General features: G+C 35.4%; 2 protein-coding genes across 8 annotated transcripts in view; one reads left to right on the top strand and one right to left on the bottom strand.

Moving 5' to 3' along the window:
* TBCK (TBC1 domain containing kinase) overlaps positions 1-9,997 on the bottom strand; it is a 266,911-nt gene extending 256,914 nt beyond the window's left edge. For 2 of the 5 annotated variants that reach the window (XM_054484089.2, XM_054484090.2), the window contains exons 1-2: positions 9,651-9,997; positions 2,505-2,726 (exon numbers count right to left, since the gene is read on the bottom strand). In XM_054484089.2, coding sequence (XP_054340064.1) covers positions 2,505-2,697 — 193 coding nt within the window. In that variant the 5' untranslated portion in view covers positions 2,698-2,726; positions 9,651-9,997. Of the gene's footprint in view, positions 1-2,504; positions 2,727-9,646 lie in introns of all 5 variants that reach the window. The other 3 variants (XM_054484087.2, XM_054484088.2, XM_063663959.1) reach the window with 3 other exon arrangements.
* Positions 9,816-19,245, top strand: part of AIMP1 (aminoacyl tRNA synthetase complex interacting multifunctional protein 1) — a 31,677-nt gene continuing 22,247 nt past the window's right edge. The window contains exons 1-2 of one of the 3 annotated variants that reach the window (XM_063663961.1): positions 9,816-10,072; positions 17,136-17,269. In XM_063663961.1, the coding sequence (XP_063520031.1) occupies positions 17,161-17,269 (109 nt within the window). In that variant the 5' untranslated portion in view covers positions 9,816-10,072; positions 17,136-17,160. Of the gene's footprint in view, positions 10,588-17,135; positions 17,270-19,245 lie in introns of all 3 variants that reach the window. The other 2 variants (XM_054484095.2, XM_054484094.2) reach the window with 2 other exon arrangements.

The raw sequence follows: 19,245 nt of genomic DNA on the forward strand, positions 1-19,245 counted from the left end.
TTTTTTTTTGGTAGAGACAGGATCTTATTACGTTGCCCAAGCTGGTCTCAAACTCCTGGCCTCAAGCAATCTTCCTGCCTCAGCATGCCAAAGTGCTAGGATTATAGGCATGGGCCACCATGCTTGGCCTTGATATTCTTCAACGCAAAATTAACATTCTCTTCTTTGTACTCCCATAGCATAGCACAGCACATTGTGCATCACCTATTAAAACAACTGTTACTGTATTATTTAATATAATCATGGTTGTATTTTTCTCTACTATTTCTGAAGTTGACTTGGGACCTAGGGTAATGAGTTACTCATTTTTGTATATTTGGCATCTAGCACAAGGAGGGCTATAGTATCAGGCAAGGGTCTATCAAGGTATTATAACCCCAGTGTACATGTTTGTCAAAGCAGTGGACAAGAAAGACAGGTTCCTAAATAAACCTTCAACTCATCAGCATCTTTATTACTTTTGCTTCAAAGCTAGCTTTCTATCGGCTCTGACCTCCAAATTTGTTCCCTATAGAGAGAGACCCTTAAGGCCTCAACATGGCACCACCCATGCTCTTGCTTGAGGAATTAAGCCAAACATGACAGCCATTTACTAATATCTGCAGAATCAATCAATCAAAGGCAACCTTGAACAGTAAAAGAAGTCTCAATAAAATAATGTATACTTTAACATGTCTGTGTGTATATACCTATATGTCAATATGAAAAAACAAATTTTTTTTTATCATCTGCTAGACAATTAACTTTTTTTACCACTCTCTTTCCCAAATCTCTCACGAAGCCTCCTGACAACACCTAACTATTTAGAGCACTAAGTATGTGGTAGAGCTCAACAGTATTTATGGTACTGAATAGCTCTGATTAGAATTCTGTCAATATTTGCATTATTATATACTTACAGCAACATGTACAATCTTTCAAAAAATAATAAAATGTATTAGCAGTCCATTTTTCCTTAATTTCCTTGTGTGACCTTGGATGAATTAATTGTGAACCTTGACTTAATTGCTGTGTGGTTTAATTTCCTTATCTGTAAAATGACAGGACTAGTTCCTTTCACACAGTAATGTTACAAGGATTAAGTTAATTAAAATATGTAAAACACTAAGAATATTGCCTGATATATATAAACACTCAATAAATTTTAACGATTAATAATTATCATTACAAAAAAAATTTCTACTCAGTCTATAAAACACAAATATTCTCAGAGTAAATATTTTAAGAGAAATAAGCCAGGGAACTTGAAAGTACAGTTTAGTCTATTTTCAGCAAAACAGTAAAGAAAACATAGTTTGCATTTATCAGGGTTTTTAATATTAGGTTGAAACACATAAAATTGCCACTTTTATAGGGAAAAAAGTTGAATATCACCAACTACCTAGGGTTCACTTTCAGATTTTTTTATGTCTACAAATTATTTTATGTTAGAAAAATTAAATACATTTCAATGAAATGCATTTAAAATATTTTTAAGAAATGCAACCTTACCCTGCAATTAAGCTTCCAAAAATAATTCTGAAATAATTAAAAATATTGCCACCATAAGAATCTTTAAGTGGAGAATGAAAGAACCTGATTACACTACTAAAAACACAGTAAACATCTTCCTCAAACACTGACTTTTTAGCCAATAGGGTTCAACTTTTCTAATTCAGTTCTCTAAATGGGCTGCTATATAAAAAGACTAATGGAGTTAAAAAAAAAATCTACTGACTCCCTTTTCATTTGAAGACAGTTGCCAAAATCATTACTTTCAATCATAAAATATATTCTGTTAGATAATTCTTCTAAAGTTTCTAACATTAGAACTTCATTTCCTTCATATAGATAAAGAAATATGTTTAAGAATAGACAGTTTCCCTGAAAAAGAAAATTAAAAATCCTGATTCTCAGATCTGAGAAACATTAATCATTCAAATATAGTTGTTAATTCATTCATTCAGCTAACAAACACTTATTGAGTGCTCTGAGGTCACAAGTAAAGGTCCTTATCCTCAAGAACTAAGAATCCTCAGAGGAGAAAAATTAAATAGAAAATAATAAAATGTGATAAAAGCTATAAAAGAGTTTAGGAAAGAGACTTAGCTCAGATTGCAGGGAATGGAGCATAGCATAATCCATGAGAGAAAATTGCAAAGTACAAAATCAAGGATATGTGAATCAAAAAACCTCAAAGCAACTCAGCTTGGCGGGCATGAAGGGTTAAATTAGTGGAAACAACAAGCAATACATCAAAAGAGAATAGCAGAGACTAGATCAAGGACTAGATGAAGGATTTTGCATGCAATAGCCTAGTAAAGAGTTTGAATTTTACCTGGTAGATTTGCAAATAAATGGGCAAGTGTACGAGAGAGAGGCAGGGTGGGGGAAAAGGATGAGAGAAAGAAGGACATGTGTACACTGGTACTGATGATAGCTTTATATATTTAGTGGATACAGTATTTATAACTTAGGGTAACAAAGTAGAGAACATAAATAGGAAAAAACAGAAAATAACTTACCATGCTTTCCCCTAGAAATATCCACATACTGGCAGAGTCTGGGATGGATGATGGTTTTAAGGATTTGAAAGCGCCCTAAAATTTTGATGGAATTTGGTGTGAGAGGAAGTCCATTGCTTCCACAAACATCATGTGGCAGAGCCGAGGCAAAGAAGGTAAAGGCTCCCATTTCAGCGTCCTTCAGGGGAAACATTTTTGGAGTCCTAGGTCTTCTAAGATAATCTGAAAAAGGAGAGAATTTTAGGACAGATCAAACATTAAGCCAGACAGACCAAACCTTAAGCACGATTAACATACAACTTGGAGGAAAATGCCAACCTGAACACTTCACAGTAAAAATGTCAAAGTAAGAAAATTCTAAAACATCAGAGGACAAAACAACTCAGCATAAATTTATATTGCAGCTCTAAATCAAACTCTAAGATTTTCAGTGGCATAAAAAAGAAAAGATTATTCCATTCTCAATGACATCTGACAGTTTAAAGAGCAGAGGAAGTTTGTTACTGCATCTTCATATTATTAATAAGGCTCTTCTCTTTTTTTTTTTTTTTTTGAGACAGTCTCGCACTGTCACCCAGGCTGGAGTGCAGTGGCGTGATCTCCGCTCACTGCAACCTCTGCCTCCCGGGTTCAAGCAATTCTCCTGCCTCAGCCTCCCGAGTAGAAGCACCCACGACCACACCCAGCTAACTTTTTGTATTTTTAGTAGAGATGGGGTTCCACTATGTTGGCTGGTCTTGAACTCCTGACCTCGTGATCCACCCACCTCGGCCTCCCAAAGTGCTGGGATTACAGGCGTGAGCCACCACGCCCAGCCAATAAGGCTCCTCTCTTTACCTAAAGATTGAATAACCCACACACCATCGACAACCTTCCTTCTCATACAGCGAGATAGGTCAGGAAAGAGGGAATATAGGTACCAACTAGTAACTAATCAGGGACCTTATTAATAGTAGTAAAGCTTAAACTAGATTAAGAGGCCTCTATAATATTAAATAATCAATTTTCACTTTTATGCTAGATATTTTACATAATGTATGATCTGCTTTAATCCTTTTAATAATCCTGATAGAGCTATTGGCTCCAGTTTAGAGATAGTTGTTCCATGTGTATAGCATGAGGCGTCCTATTTGCACTTACTCCAAAATAAATGGTGCCCCAAAGTTGCATAAAGCAGTAGCCTGGAGAGTAGGAAACTTGCTCCATATCAATCTGAATCACATTAAGGCAACCATAACAAAAAAAAAAAAGGGTCTTCTGACACAAAAATCTTTTACCCATGGACCTCACTAAAAAGACATTCTACTGGTAAAGCCCTGCATTTTTCCCTTCTCAGCTTTTATGATAAATATGCTGGAATTCCAATTCAATAAAACCACTTTGACAAGAAACCTTACTGAAATCATTAAAAAAAAAATATTATAAAATGTATAAATCCTTAACAAGGAAGAAAAGAGAAACAGGCCATGAGGTGATGAAAGATTTCTAGAAACTTGTACAAAACAAAATATTTAAGGACGAGTGAAGCAGAAAGAAATAAGCTACAACCTGTAACAGTCAAGAGTTTTGTTTGGTCCCTTCAGATTCAGAGGCTTCAGACTCAGAGAAGGCAGGAACAATGGTAAACAGCAGTCAAAGAGGGTTTGAAACCAGAAGGGTGAAGTGTTGAATAATTAGAAGCTGGTAGTCAATTCTGCCACCAGGCTCACAACATAGGCAGTTATTTACACTCCATGAAACAAAGAAAAAGATAAGGTTCTTCCCTAAAGAAGCTGAACAAACTGAGAACTACACTAGTTGCTATGGACACTGGTGAGAAGAGCAAACTCCTCACAATTCTGGAATTTGTAGGACCCCAGCTAAGATTTGGCTGTTCATCCAGCCATCCTAAAACAAAATGTATCAGTCAATAAGCCTGTCCATATACGCAAAGCTCCCAGGAAGCCTTAGCTCGTAAATAACGAGTTGTCTGAGAATCACCAGATAGTTGAGGAAAGACTACAGTATCAAGGGCAAACAATGAAATAAACCTCCAAAAATCTGGCTTTGGAAGCAACTGAAATAATTTATGAAAAAATAACACAAAAACCAACTCTAATAAATATAGAGAGATTTGAGAAGATATTGCATCCATTACATAAAACAAGTTATAGAAAAACATATTATACAAAAGAATAAAGAGAAATGGCCAATAGATACATGAAAAGATAAACAACCTCATGAATAATCAAGGAATTGCACATTAAAACCACAAAAAATTTTTATCTACTGGACAGTTAAAAATTAAGAAATCTGATAACGCATAATGTTAGAAGGATGTGGAAAAATAGGATCTCTAATTTGCTGTAAGTGGGAGTGTAAATTAGTAAAATCACTAGAAATGTTTTACACTATCTTGCTATTATATTCCTACAGAAACTCCTACACACACACACACATACACACACACACACACATACACACACACAGTGGACCTGTGCAAGAAAGATCAAGGCAGTATTATTGCTCCTAATATCCCCAAACTGGAGACAATTTAAATGTCCAATGGTAGGTAAATGGTTAAATAAATTGTGTTTTATTCACCTGTATACATAATGAAAAATAAGCAAACTATAGCCATATTTAATAGCATAGATGAATCTTAGAAATATAATATTGAGTGAAAAAAGTAACATAAAATATGCCAGTTTTCATAAAACTCAAAAACAAAAAATAAAATAAATAATTCTGAAATACATCTATTGTAAGAATATATTCAATAAGTAAGGGAATTTTAAAAAAATACTCAGAATATGGGTTACTACCAAATTAAAGCAGGGGTAAGGTTAGGGAAAAATTCACAAGAAGCTTCAAAAATCTTGAGTAACAGCCTAGTTTTTAGCTGGTGAATTAATGGGTGTTCATGTTATCATTATGCTTCGTAATTTCCATGCTCTGTATCTATATTTATCTACATATGTGTGTGTTAATACCACATATTTCATAATTTAAAAAATTTAAATAAAATAAATTGATTCTCAACAAAAGCAAAAGAGTTCAACAGGAAAAGGAAAGTCTTTTTTACAAATGGTGCTGGAAAAAGATATTCATATAAAAAAATAATAACCTCAACTTCTACTGATACATCCACAAAAATCTAAGATGGATCATAGGCTTAAGTGTAAAAGGTAAAACTGTTAGTCTTCTAATTGAAAACATAAGAGAATATCTTTACAACCTTAGGCTAGGCAAAGATTTCTTAGACACGATATAACAAAGCACTAGCCACAAAAGACAATTTTGACAAAGCAGACTTCATCAAAATTAAAAACATCTGCATATCCAAAGGCACCCCTGAGAAAATAAAAATTCGAGTTAAAGGGAAATATTATTTACATCTGTCTATGTATACATATGACATTATGTATATATATGACCTTTTAAAATCAAACATATGTGTGTCTGTATGTAATTGACCTGTGTTCAGAGTCTATAAAGAAATACCACAATTCAATAATAAAACAAGCCAATACATAAATAGGTAAAAGTCACAAACATATTTTCACACAAGGCATGAAAATACTCAATAAGCACATGAAAAAGTGCTTAATATCATTAATTGGGGAAAATGCAAATGAAAATCACAATGACAAACCTTTAACTTCTACAATGGCTAAAATTTAAATGACTGGCAGTAACAAGTGTTCAGGAGAATGTGGAAGTGGAGCTTTGCTATATTGCTAGTGGGAGCGTAAAATGGCATAAGAATTTTGGAAAATATTTGGAAAACTTTTCTAAAGTTAAAAATATCCCTAACTTGTGACTCAGAAATTCCACTCTTTAACCAAGAAAAATGAAAACATTTGTCCATAAAAAAAAAACACTGTATGAGTATGTTCATAGGAACTGTACTCTTAATAGCTAAAAACCAGAAGCAATGCAAATGTCCCACAAGTGAATCGATTAACATATTTGTACCATGAAATTCTATTTAACAACAAAAATGGAACAAATATGTCAAAACATGGATGCACCTCAAAAACATAAAGTTTATGAAACAAGCAGACACAAAAGAGTGCATACTGTATGACTCCATTTAAATGTAATTCCAGAACTATAGTTCTAAACTATAGTATTAATAAAAAAAATCAGAAGATAGTACTGTAGATGGGGAAGGGGGGGTTGAAAAAACAGAGAAACAGAGGAACTTTCTGTAGTGGTAGAAATATTCTCTATCTTGATTGTGGTGGTAGTGGTTCTATGGATGAGTACATGCATCAAAACTCATTAAATTGGCCACTTAAAATCAGTGTGTTTTAATATGTATCAATTTTATCTCATACAAAATAAAAGAGCTTATGAGAAGATAAACACTGCCATACATTTTCAAAGCATCAAACGTAACTAGAAAATTTTAAACATTTCAGAGAGAAAAAAATGATTCCGCTATCAACAAGTTAAAGTGAGACTGGCATTCTCATCAACAATAATGAAAGTCAGAAGAGAGCCTGGTGCAGTGGCGTGTGCCTGTGATCTCAGATACTTGGGAGGCTGAGGTGGGAGGATCATGTGAGGTCAGGAGTTTCAGACCAGACTGAGCAACACAGTGAGACTCCAGCTCAAAAAAAAAGGAAAAAAAAAAAGTTAGAAGACATGGAAGGATTGAGAGTTGAAGGAAAATACTTTCGATTTTATATACAGCCAAATTGTCATAAGAGCAAATTATAATTTATACCCACACAAACATTAAAAACTAAAATTACCTTTCACATTCCTTTTGTGAGCAAGTTTCCTTAGCATATATTCCAGGGAAATAAGGGGAAGCCCAATAACAGAAGATGAGGGGCTAAGAAACAATGTTATTTACCCAAGAATGAATATAAACCCAGGATAGGAGCAATACAAAAGGACTAGAATGCAATCTGTTCAAATTAAACAGAAAGCCATTGGGCTTCAAGGGGAAAATCTTCAAACAGAGGAATGGAAGCTTCTATGTGCATCATACAAAGAATAAGAAGACTCAGTGAAAAAAGCACATCCACCTACCTACTCCCCAGGAGAAAGCAGAAAGGCAATTAAGAAAGTGGGGATGGTTAAAAACTATGTAATTACATAGTCCAAAATATAAAGCATGCTCAACTGCAGCATAATATTTTGCCCTTGGCAGGAAAGAAATAAAAACTCATTTGACCTTGATATCATAAATAATCTCCTTAGTATGGCACAGGGATCATGAAGTTAAAACTCTGGGGAAAAAAAACATATCGGATCATACAGCTTGGACTTGCTCTAAGTAACAACTATAAAGCCATAATACTGTAAACATTTTTTTTTATTGGTTTTTGGCACGTGAACAAAGCGCAATTATAGTTAAGAAATGTATTATTAACTTTGACAATGTACAAATAAATGTCCAGCTAAGAGAAGTGGGCATAAATGTAGCTTCTGAAGTGATAAAGAAAAAGGTAGAATCACTACTTTTCTCGTTTTACCAAACAAGGAGTCAAATATATTTTCAAAAGTTGATGTGAAAAAAGTAGTTTACGTATATTATTTTGAATTATAAAGTAACCAATACAAAAACTAAAAATTATGATTATGACTCTTCCAAAATTCAGAGAAGAGAGATTGTGAATGGTGTGGGCTATTTCAAGAAGTCAATAGAAAAAGAATTAGCAGTTTAACTTAGGGCTATCTCAAGAAGTCAACAAAAAGAATTAACAGTTTAACTTATTATTTAACCTACAGACCTAAAATTAGAAAAGGTTAAAAGTGGTTATCTTTGAAGAACAGTACTCAGAGTAGGACAGGTGAGACAGTTGCACTTTATTATTCAATCCTACTAGGCTATACTACTTGATTTTTTTTTTTTTTGAGACAGAGTCTCACTCTGTCATCCAGGCTGGAGGGCAGCGGCATGATCTCGGCTCACTGCAACCTTCCACCTCCCGGGTTCAAGCAATTCTCTGCCTCAGCCTCCAGAGTAGCTGGGATTACAGGCGCCCGCCACCACGCCCGGCTAATTTTTGTATTTTTAGTAGAGACGGGGTTTCACCATCCTGGCCAGGCTGGTCTTGAACTCCTGACCTCAGGTGATCCACCCGCCTGGACCTCTCAAAGTGCTGGGACTACAGGCGTGAGCCACCGCGCCCGACCATTTTATTTTCAATCAGATGTCTTTATCATTACACAGCTGAAAATAAAATAACCAAATAAAACACAATGATCGAAAAAGAGAAAACACTAATTAGCATAATCAGTGTTCTTTTTCCACTACCTCTTAGATGGTTGTACATAAAAAGGCTCACACACAAAAATACACACACATACATTTGCTTACACCTGGTGAGTGGAAGAAAACTACTGGGGAAAAAAAAAACGTAGAGGTGAGAGATTAGATGAGGGAAACAGCAGTGCAAGCAGTTGGGCTTGAAAATTCATTCATTCAACAAATATTTTGAAGCCCCTATTTTAAGTCAGTTGTTTTTCCATCTGGTGGGCAAAGGATAATGAAAAAGTCAGAATCTCTGCCCTCAAAGAACTTAGAGTTTTAAATGACTCGAATGGGGAAAAAAAGTAAAAAATAGGGCAAAATATGCCGATTTTATCATGAATAAAAGTTTCACATTTCTGCAACAGGAAAATGATACTAATTCATTTATTTTATATATACATTCTCTCAAGAGGTTATTTTTGTCTCAAATAGATAGAAACCAGGAGAGGGGTCCTTGAAAAGCAGCCACTGACAATCCTCAAGTAACTACCTTCCTCTGCTTCACTTTCTCCTACTGCTCAAGGGGGTGTTACACTTCGACAACTGACTAAACCTCGAGGGCCAGAAACAAACCAAAGCAAAATTCTGCCTCCCTGGTGAGTAATGGAGGGGCGGATTCTAGATTCTCTAACCTCCTCCTTTAGCCTTCCTTTGAGGCAGTGACAGAGCGATTGCTAAGCCTACGGTTCCCAAAGGACTCAGGTGAACCTGATTCACAGGAAAGGCGGGCTGTAGCTAGGGATGGAGACAGTACCTATCAGCAAGCGGCTCCACAGCTCGGTTCTCTATCTATTCTGAAGACATGCGGGGCCACTCACTGCTCCTGATAGTCCTCTACCTCCCACAGACCCCACCCATTACGACACGGAAAACTGGATTACCCAAATACCTGCCTCTGAGTCTGGGGACGCAGGCAAGCACAAAGACAAGGGGGATGGAGCTTCTACACAGGGCCCCAGCGCTGTCGCTGTGGCTGCTGCTGCCGCTACGGCTTAGTGCACCAGACGCTGCATTTCAGGTGCTCCTACAAAAGAGGCCGCTCCTGGAACGCCGGGAGCTCAGACGCTGCCCTTCGCTCGCGAGCCAAGTCAGCCAAGGTTCCCTTCGCGGAACCCGGCCAGGAGCGCGAGGCTGGCCTTCCCCAAACACAGATCCCAGCTTTTCACCCTCCACCCTCCCCTCAGCTTCCTCAGCCTGGCCTTTTCTTCTGCCCTCACAGCCACTGCGACCCAACGCTGACGAAAGACCCCGACTTGTGGCGTCCTTCCCCTTGCCCAAACTGGCCACGAAAGGACATACAGCGAGAGAGAAAGAGGTGCGGGGGGGCGGGGGGGTCGACTGAAAATACTGGGTGAGGGAATGGAAGACGAGGAGCGTGGTGTGGCAGGTTAATGGGACTGAGCACAGGAAGAGGAAGAAAGAATTGAGGGTTGAATCTGTAGAACACTCAGGCTTTCAGCAAGGACACCTCATTGGGTCCTTTCTCACTGCTATAGTACGCGGGTGGTTGTCCCTACATGCTGTCTGCTGTGGCTGTCTCGGAACCCGTGTCCTCCGCTTCATGTGAGTGACGTCGTGGAGGGTCACTCACTCGGGGATCGCCGATTGCGATCGTAGGGCTCTTCCTTCTCTAACTTGCCTCCAGGAGAGAGGACCTGGCCTGCGGGTGCTAATGGGTAGTCCGTTCGCAGCAGGACCAGCCCTGGCCTGAGGAAACAGGAAAGAGCTTGAGACTTCCTTCTAAAGGAGCCACGTTTGAGAAATGGGATGCAGGCCTAAGAATGCTACAGAGAAATATCGATCCCTAAGCGTATTTACTGTTACGTGAATGTGTGTGTCAAAGGACTTGGGTGCTTTGGGGGAGAGGAGGGTGAAGACGGGATTTTATTCATTGAGCGAATAGTTATTAAGCGCCCACTCTATTCCGGGCACCGTTCTAGGCATTAGGTGAACAGCAGTGAACAAAACAGACAGAAATCTGTGTCTACTTGTAGCTCACATTTTAGAGAGGAAGGCACATACTAAGCAAAGTAATTAGAAACATACTGTATTTTAGGTCGTGATAGTCCTGAAGAGAAATGTAAAGCAGGGAAGAAGGATATAAAGTGACACAGGAAGGTCTTGCTGAAAAGATGACTTTTAAGTAAAGGGCTTACAGGAGTGGGAGATTTAACCATGCGAATATCTTGGGAAAGTGCAGTCAGACAGAGGGACCAGCCATTGCAAAGGTCATGAAGCAAAAGCCTGCTAGAATAGCAAGGAGGCCTGTAGGGCAGAGTTGAGTGAAGGGTTTAGTCCTTCACTGGAGATTAAATCAAGGCGAGCAGGTCATGAAGATCTTGAGGACATCCAACTTTTATTCTAAATGAAATAGGACTTTGGAGGGTTTTGAGCAGTAGAGTGATGGGCTCTGACTTCCTTTTAAGAGGGTCACTCTTTAAGGAAAATACACAGAGGAGGACGTGGTAGGAGAAAGGAGACCAATAAGAAGAGTTTTGCAATAATCCAGAGGAAGCATAATGGTGGTTTGACCATGGGTGGTAAGAAATGGCCAGTTATATTCTTGATGCACTTAATTTGGATATGTAAGAGTATTATAGATGACAGGGTTAATTTTATTTAATTAGGCTTTGGAGGACACTTGAGAAATGAATTTCAGTGTGAGTTTCAGAGTGGCAAACATAAGTTAAAATCATGGCTTTGCTATGTGGTACTTGAAGGGATTCAGATAAGTCATGTAATTTTCCTGGATCTGTCTATAAAATGGAAATCATATCTGTCAAGATTGCAAAGATTAGGGTATATTATAGGTATTTAATGACAAGGTATGTAATGGGCCTAGTCTGCAAATCTGAACCAGGTAAAAGATGGCCTTATTGTGAGGTAAGAGGGTCATGGGAGGCCAAGGCATACTCCTTTTAAATTTTATGGACTCTTTACTGGGGAGGAAAGTTTTTGTGTTAATGACGATGGTATTTAGAAATGCATGGACTGGCCTCTCATAGCTGTCCACTCTATAGTCATTCCTTATAGCCATCCTTTAAACCCTCCAGGACCCCCTATGTCCACATCAGTAAAGGGAAAAAGCAGGCTGTCTGGTAAGGGAAACAAGAATAAATAGGAACTTTCATAAAAAAGCAATTTTAGATATTCTTTTTATAGGTTTTGGCAAAGGTTGATAAAAGACCTAGGGAATTACTGCTGGTTGCTGCGCTTACATATTTTGAGTGTCTTCAGATGCATTGTTCTCAGTGTATTTAATTTTCTTATCTTCTTTAAATTCTGACTTTTGACACATATGATTTAAATCCTAGCAGGAATTTTCACCTAGTTCTAAAAGGTACCACATTGCTTTACACTATAATAAGGACGGTCTTTCAGTGTGGGGTATTGTATGTATACTGTAATATTCTTACATATCCAGTAATTAGATTGTGTAGCAAATCAGGGAAAGAAGTTGGAAGGCAAGAATAGGAATGAAGGGAGGAGAAGAAAGGAAGACAATGATTAAAATTACTATATTCCATCAATTCTAATATACACATTTTTCTCATACTTACATCTCTGAAATAGGGATGTATTTTTAAGTTGTTGACATCTTTAAATCACTGTAGATGAATTGGCAGTTGTGAGATATTTGTCATTGCCCACACTTACACACACTTAGTCATAACTTAATCTTGTCATCATTTCAGTTGAGTTATATATGCAGTATTGGCATATAGTTGTTGAGTGTAATTTCCCTTTTAAAGATCATTTAGAAGATTATGATTAGCATTAGAATGAAAAGTTACTGTGTATGTGGGGAAACAAAAGGGTGATGCAAGATAAAAATCCAGGGTTAAATTTAAGAGAAGTCTGTCAATAAATAATGTAGGATGTGACTAAGTGATAAGAAAGCATTGGGTCAGTTGATTCAATAGTGGTTTTTTTCATAATGTACATAAAATAATAGAGCTTGTTGGGATTGAAGCCATTTTACAATTGATGGCATTTTAGATTTCTTGTATAGTATTTAAAGCTTCCAACAAAAATGTAAATTTTTACCTACTGTAATTCTGAAATAGTGAAATTGGAGGTTTTGAGTAGAGACACTTTCAAATTTGTGTAGCGTTCCTATATAGCATAAGAATTCTAAGATTAAAAGTCTGCCTGTAAAACTTTGATTTCAAAGTAGTAACTTACTTATGTTTGATTCCCAATGTTGTCATCGTGGGGCAGAGATTTTGCTTTTTCAAAAAGATTGCAGGCAATTTAGATGGTGTGGGGAGGACTCCTGAGGAAATTGTTCAGTAAACAAAAATGATAGTGAAGATCTCAGAATCTCAAAAATCATCTTTTGTGTGTGTATTTTAATGATTAAGATGTACTATAAATTCATGTACAGTATTTGGGATTCTGCATTAGAGGCATCGTATGATTAATGGCTTTTTAGGTTTGATGAAATATGATAATTAACATTGAGAAGGACAAAATGTGAAGGGACAGAATGATTTAGATAATATGTTTCAAAAGCTTTTGTCATAAAAAATGCATTATTACCATTTTAATTTAGTAAAGGAAAAAGAAAAGGTCTTGATCCTCACCAAACACAATTAACATACTTGGTCTACAGTTTTGTGTGCTTTTCTCTTCATAAATGTTTTATATTTTCAATTACTGTGCATGTCATTCTTATGTCTATTTTAATCTCACAGTCTTAATTTTTTTTAATTTTAGTCCAGAGACTTAAACCAGCATTTCCTAAACTGTTTTAGTGAATACTAGTTCAAATAAATGTTAATAGCTATTCCTGTGTTAGGATTCTGTCATTAAATATATTGGAAAATGCTTCGTAATTATATCCTTTAGAGAAATTATATCTAGAGCATTAAAAGAGCTAACTGCAGCATCAGACAGACCTGAGTTTCAATCCTCATTTACCATGTATTACATGAGGCAAATTAATTTTAATTCAAGTTTTCTTCTCTGTATAATGGAGATTATTACAGTATTCGAAATTGACTTGTGTAAAGCATTTAGCCAGCCATAGTGCATGTTCTACAAATATATGTAGTTGTTATTATAATCTATGAGAAACCTTATACATATTAGAAACTCTGAGGATTTAAAATTTTGAAGGTTGACTTATACTCAATGTAAAATTGAAAAATCACAGGGGAGTAATTAGCATAGAGATTAATGAAATGAGTACTGGGTTGAATGGTAAAAGATTTGTTTGAGCTTTAAGCAGTATTGTGGTTAAACTATCGCTGTGCCCTAAGCGTAACATTATTTTTAAAATGTCTTCAACTGTGTTTCCCCCATTTGTCTGAAAGCTTAGTTAGTTCAAAGAACATGTTTATTTTTGTTCTCTACTATAAACCCAGCACATGACACAAAATCAGGGAGTATAAAGTTGGGGTCATGAACTTATTTTAGGAGCCTGGTGGGTAATATAAATGGCAGACAACAGGGAGTAGTAAAGTGTCTGTCTGTCTTACTTAAAGACATTCACATCAGTTATTTCCAACACTGTTAGCCCTGGAAAAGAAAGATATCCCTGAACTTTGTCAGGCTAGTTTGTGATCCCTAGAAAAGATTAGTGATTAAGACCAAACCCTGAAGAACAGCATCATTAATGGGACAGATAAAGAAAAAGGAGCCCTGAAAAGAGGTGACAAGGAAGTAGGAGGTGAAATCAGGTACAAGTAATTTTTTAAATTAAGAAAAGTATAGAAAATTTAGAAAACTTTACCAAGGTCACACAGCCTAAGTATATATAAGCAAGCCCAAGGGTATATATAACCATGTTCCTCTGCCAGTGCTAGTGATCATTATCTGCATATTACTAGAAAACATTAACATAAACTTATGCATCCAACCTATGTTTTTAAAAAATTTAAATGATAATTAATCAACAAGTATTAGAAAACCTGTTTCCAGAGCTTCTGTTCTAAAGACAGCAAATGGCTTTTAGCACTTGAGAAAAGTTCTGTTAACACACAGACGTAACTAGAAGTGAAATATTTTTAGATTTCACAAGATGAGACTTTTTAACATTGGCGTCATGAATAATATTTCCAGATAACCAGTTATCTAGGACTGGAGAAGAAGTAGAGTCTGGGTGCCAGTGCAATGGCTCACACCTGTAATCCCAGCACCTTGGGAAGCCGAGGTGGGCAGATCAGTTGAGGGAGGTCAGGATTTCGAGACTAGCCTGGGCAACATGGTGAAACCCCATCTCTACTAAAAATTCAAAAATTAGTCAGGTGGCAGGCACCTGTAATCCCAGCTATTTGGGAGGCTAAGGCAGGAGAATCGCTTGAACCCAGGAGACGGAGGTTGCAGTGAGCCAAGATCGTGCCACTGCACTCCAGCCTGGGCGAGAAAGCAAGACTCTGTCTCAAAAAAAAAAAAGTTTTATCACTTCTTTTTATCACATTGTTTCCTTTTAGTAGTTGCATATGTGTATTTAGTGTTTAGTTCATTTGTATTTCTGTATTTTGAAACATGACATTCTCTTTCCTAAACTTATGCTTGTTCTTCACTATGTATTATAAAAGTCATATTTTATGTAACTCACTATTCCAATTATATTTTGCAAATAGTTAACAGATTTATCAACTCAGTAAAATTGTATTTTTTTTCTCTTAGGCTAGGATTTATTATCTCTATTTTCCAAATTACTGTTAGTCTTAGAAGATTTTTTAAATGTTTTTGTATGAGTCAGAACGTGAGTTTCTTTTTTTGATTTTTCAGCAACTTGGTGGGTATTTATTTTTGAAGCAACTGTCTAGAACTGTTGGCTTATTTATGAGCATTATTCTATATGGACTATTATTTTAACAGTTTAGAAAAATACAGACCAAAAGAGCACAAAAATTCAAATGAAGATACCACCTTTTAAACTCTGCCATTTTTACCAAAATGAACACAGAATACCATGTCGTTACTTAAACATTTGCAAAGCCAGAATTGTAGAGAAAATATCTTAATAGAAATGGATATGTGAAGAAAGTTAAAGTAAAAAAAAAAACAACTATGCTTTTCTGAATTTTAGTATCCTGAGTTACAGCATTTCTTTAGTTTTTGATGTCTTTTTATTTTAGTCTAACATAAGTAATGATGAAATATACTCAATAGGTGAAATGTAGCTATCACAAACAATAATGAGTATCTGATTAGGCGGAATTGGCAACTTTTACATCTCTAGCAAAGACATATTTGATGAATAATATGAAAATGAATGTGAATTAGAGGTGCATTTTAGAAAAATACATTTAAAAGATATGGCTCAAATCATCTTACTCAAATTTCAAAATTAAGGAAAAAACTAGAAAACTAGTATCTTAGCTGATATGAAACAAGTAGATTTAAGTATAGACTAATGCTCAAAAATGAGCCAACAGATCTAGACAGTCACCTCAAAAATAAATACCAGCCAGTGTACTGTGGCTTTTCAGAATATTTTTTATATAGGATTGGTATTATATAATAATTTGAAATTTTCAAACAATCTGTTATGTGTCTATTATCTAGTTTTTATTCAAAATTTCACCATTGAGTGCTGCTTCATTTATTTAAAGTTAGAATTATTTCAGCAATACTTGTATCATTGTTATACCTTGAATTATAAATTCTTGTTAAACGAGGTAGAAAAGAACAGTTCATAGTATTACTAACAATTAACCCTCTCCATTGTCAATGTGATTATTTTTCTTAGTATGTGGCAGTTTAAACTTTAACATGGTGAATTAATCTCAGAATGTTTGCTTACATACTGTACCTTGATAGTATTTTTTTAAATTTCTCTGAATTTATAATAAAACTAAAATTCTAATTTTTAAAATAAAGACAACGGTATATACTGACATTATATCTGAACAAGCATATGATTAATATTTTCTTAATTGTTGATTTTTTCTTTTAATATTTATCTTTCCTAATTGACGTTTTCTTCTTGAAAATTGTACCTAAGTGAATACACAGTAGAAAGATCCAGTATACAGAAATATAAAAGGAATGAAATCACCAGCTCTTTACTTTGGAACACAGATGTAAAACTCATTAGCATAGTTAAGGTTATTGTTATTCTTATCTCTTAGTGTACCTGAAGCTTTCTTTAAAACCTTTCAACCTTAAATGTGGCTAAATAGCCTGTTTTCTGCATTTAAGAACAAACTGTATTTCCTCTTCTAAGTAGATTCAGAAATTAGTCTATTTAACATTTCTGCTATTTGTTTGGCTTGTTGCTCTCCATAGGAAAAATATTTTTCTAACATATTTATCTATTACAGTAGAAAATATTTTTCCTTTCCGACTGCTTTTTCATAGTGGCCTATAGTATAAATTTATTCCTTTCACAGTGTAATTTATCACTTTTATTTTTCATCTAGGATTTTCTGCCGTCTGTTGGCAAAAATGGCAAATAATGATGCTGTTCTGAAGAGACTGGAGCAGAAGGGTGCAGAGGCAGATCAAATCATTGAATATCTTAAGCAGCAAGTTTCTCTACTTAAGGAGAAAGCAAGTAAGAAAATTTAAAATTTTCTAAGGAGATACTTAAAATGAATTCATACATTGAAAAAAAAAATAATGTTTACCGTAGAAGTTATTTAAGTTTTACTTAGAAGTTTCTGTTATATGTAGAAAAATATCAAACCTGAATTTCTACCTTCAGGACTTCAGTTGGCTTTGGTTTTGTTTGTTTAAATGTATTTTATTTTCAGTAGTCAATGTCAGAATAGAAATTTCAAAATCTTTTGCTGTCACTAGTAGAAATAAATGCTTTCCTACATTTTGTAAGCTAATGGCTTACAAAAACCTCTATTTACTCTCCAGAAACTTTATCAATTTTTTTCTAATTTTAACATACCACTGTTTCTTTTTTTATAATGTTTCTCGAGATTTTAAAATTATTTTTCTTAAAATTCTTACTCTTTTTGTTAAAAAGATGAAGAAGAGATTGGACATGGTCATTGCTCGTATGATATAATATATGTTGTAAACCGAATTTTGTCTTCTGTAGGTGGCCATTTCCTAGCCTCTTGATGAGCATTTTAGTTTTGCCAGTTTGAAAATCTTTCTACTTATTCTTCACCTTTATATTATTCTTTGGTAGCCTATACTGGTAGTTTTTAGTCAAATTGCTCCCAATTTAGGATGAATGTTTTATAAAATCTCTGTTAATATCCTGTAAGGAAAATATTTTCTAGAAAAATAACCTACCTATATATAATTTTAAAACATATCTTAATCCTATATATAAAATAGAGAAGAGAAATAAAAAGAAAGGTATAAGTAGTAGTAACAATAATATGTTTCAGTAAGTAATACTTCAGCAGAATTATACCACTAAAGGCAGTGTAAGAGGGTCACATGCCACATGATTCACATACATGGAATCATCAAGAATGCAATAGGTACAATGCCGACTAGTATAGGTATATAGTCAGACTGCCTTTATGTAGGTATCTCAGATACCAGAAGCAGATAGTGATATAGGTGATTTATTCAAAATGATGAGTGATTCATTCGATAGTACTTTGAATAAAACAAGGTACAGTCTACTCTTGATTTATGTGGTACTGGATTCATAGAAAATTTAGGGTATAATAAGCATGCTTAAAAACACTTTGTGTTTATATATAAAGAATAGTTAAAATCTAGGCTCAAATAATTATAATAGGATTTTTACCTATACAAATTTATAATAGGCCACTATAAAGTTCTGCAGGATGTGAAACAGTTCTTCATTTTGCAGGAGTATCCAGCATACTGCAGGACATCTGGCATTCTTGGCCTCTGCCCAATAAATGCCAGTACTAACAATCAAAAATAATCCTACAGATTTTCAAAATCCTACCTACAAAGCAGTACCAGCCCCACTGAGAACCATTATTTTTCTCTTATATTTTTGTTACCCCATTGCACACCTTTAACACATACATTATATTTTGAGCAAATCCTTGAGTTATTTCACTCATTGAATGTTTGATTAGCTTAACTCAGACTTTAGCAATATTCGGCTTCTTTTAAAAGGTAATGACTAAAAAGAAAGACATGAGAATAGTTTTTGCTTGTGTGGTAACGTCTCAGAAATTTTTTAAAAATATGTATAATTTAATATAATGCTTCTCTTTTTTTCAGTATCTGTTATTGACATTTTATTTTTTATTTTTAAAAATTTTTTTGAGACAGGTTCTTGCTCTGTTACCCAGGCTAGAATACAGTGGCACTATCTCAACTCACACTGCAGGCTCAACCTCCAAGGCTCAATCAGTCCTCCCACCTCAGCCTCCTGAGTAGCTGGGAGCACATGAATGTACCACAACCCCCAGCTACTTTTTGTATTTATTGTAGAGATGAGGTTTTGCCATGTTGCCCAGGCTGGTTTCAAACTCCTGGGCTCAAGTGATCCTCTTGCCTCAGCCTTTGAAAGTGCTGGGATTATGGGATTACAGGCATGAGCCACTACACCTGGCCACATATTGACACTTTTGTGCC

This window comes from Pongo pygmaeus, chromosome 3 (assembly GCF_028885625.2).
Source record: "Pongo pygmaeus isolate AG05252 chromosome 3, NHGRI_mPonPyg2-v2.0_pri, whole genome shotgun sequence".
NCBI classification, from domain to species: Eukaryota; Metazoa; Chordata; class Mammalia; order Primates; family Hominidae; genus Pongo; species Pongo pygmaeus.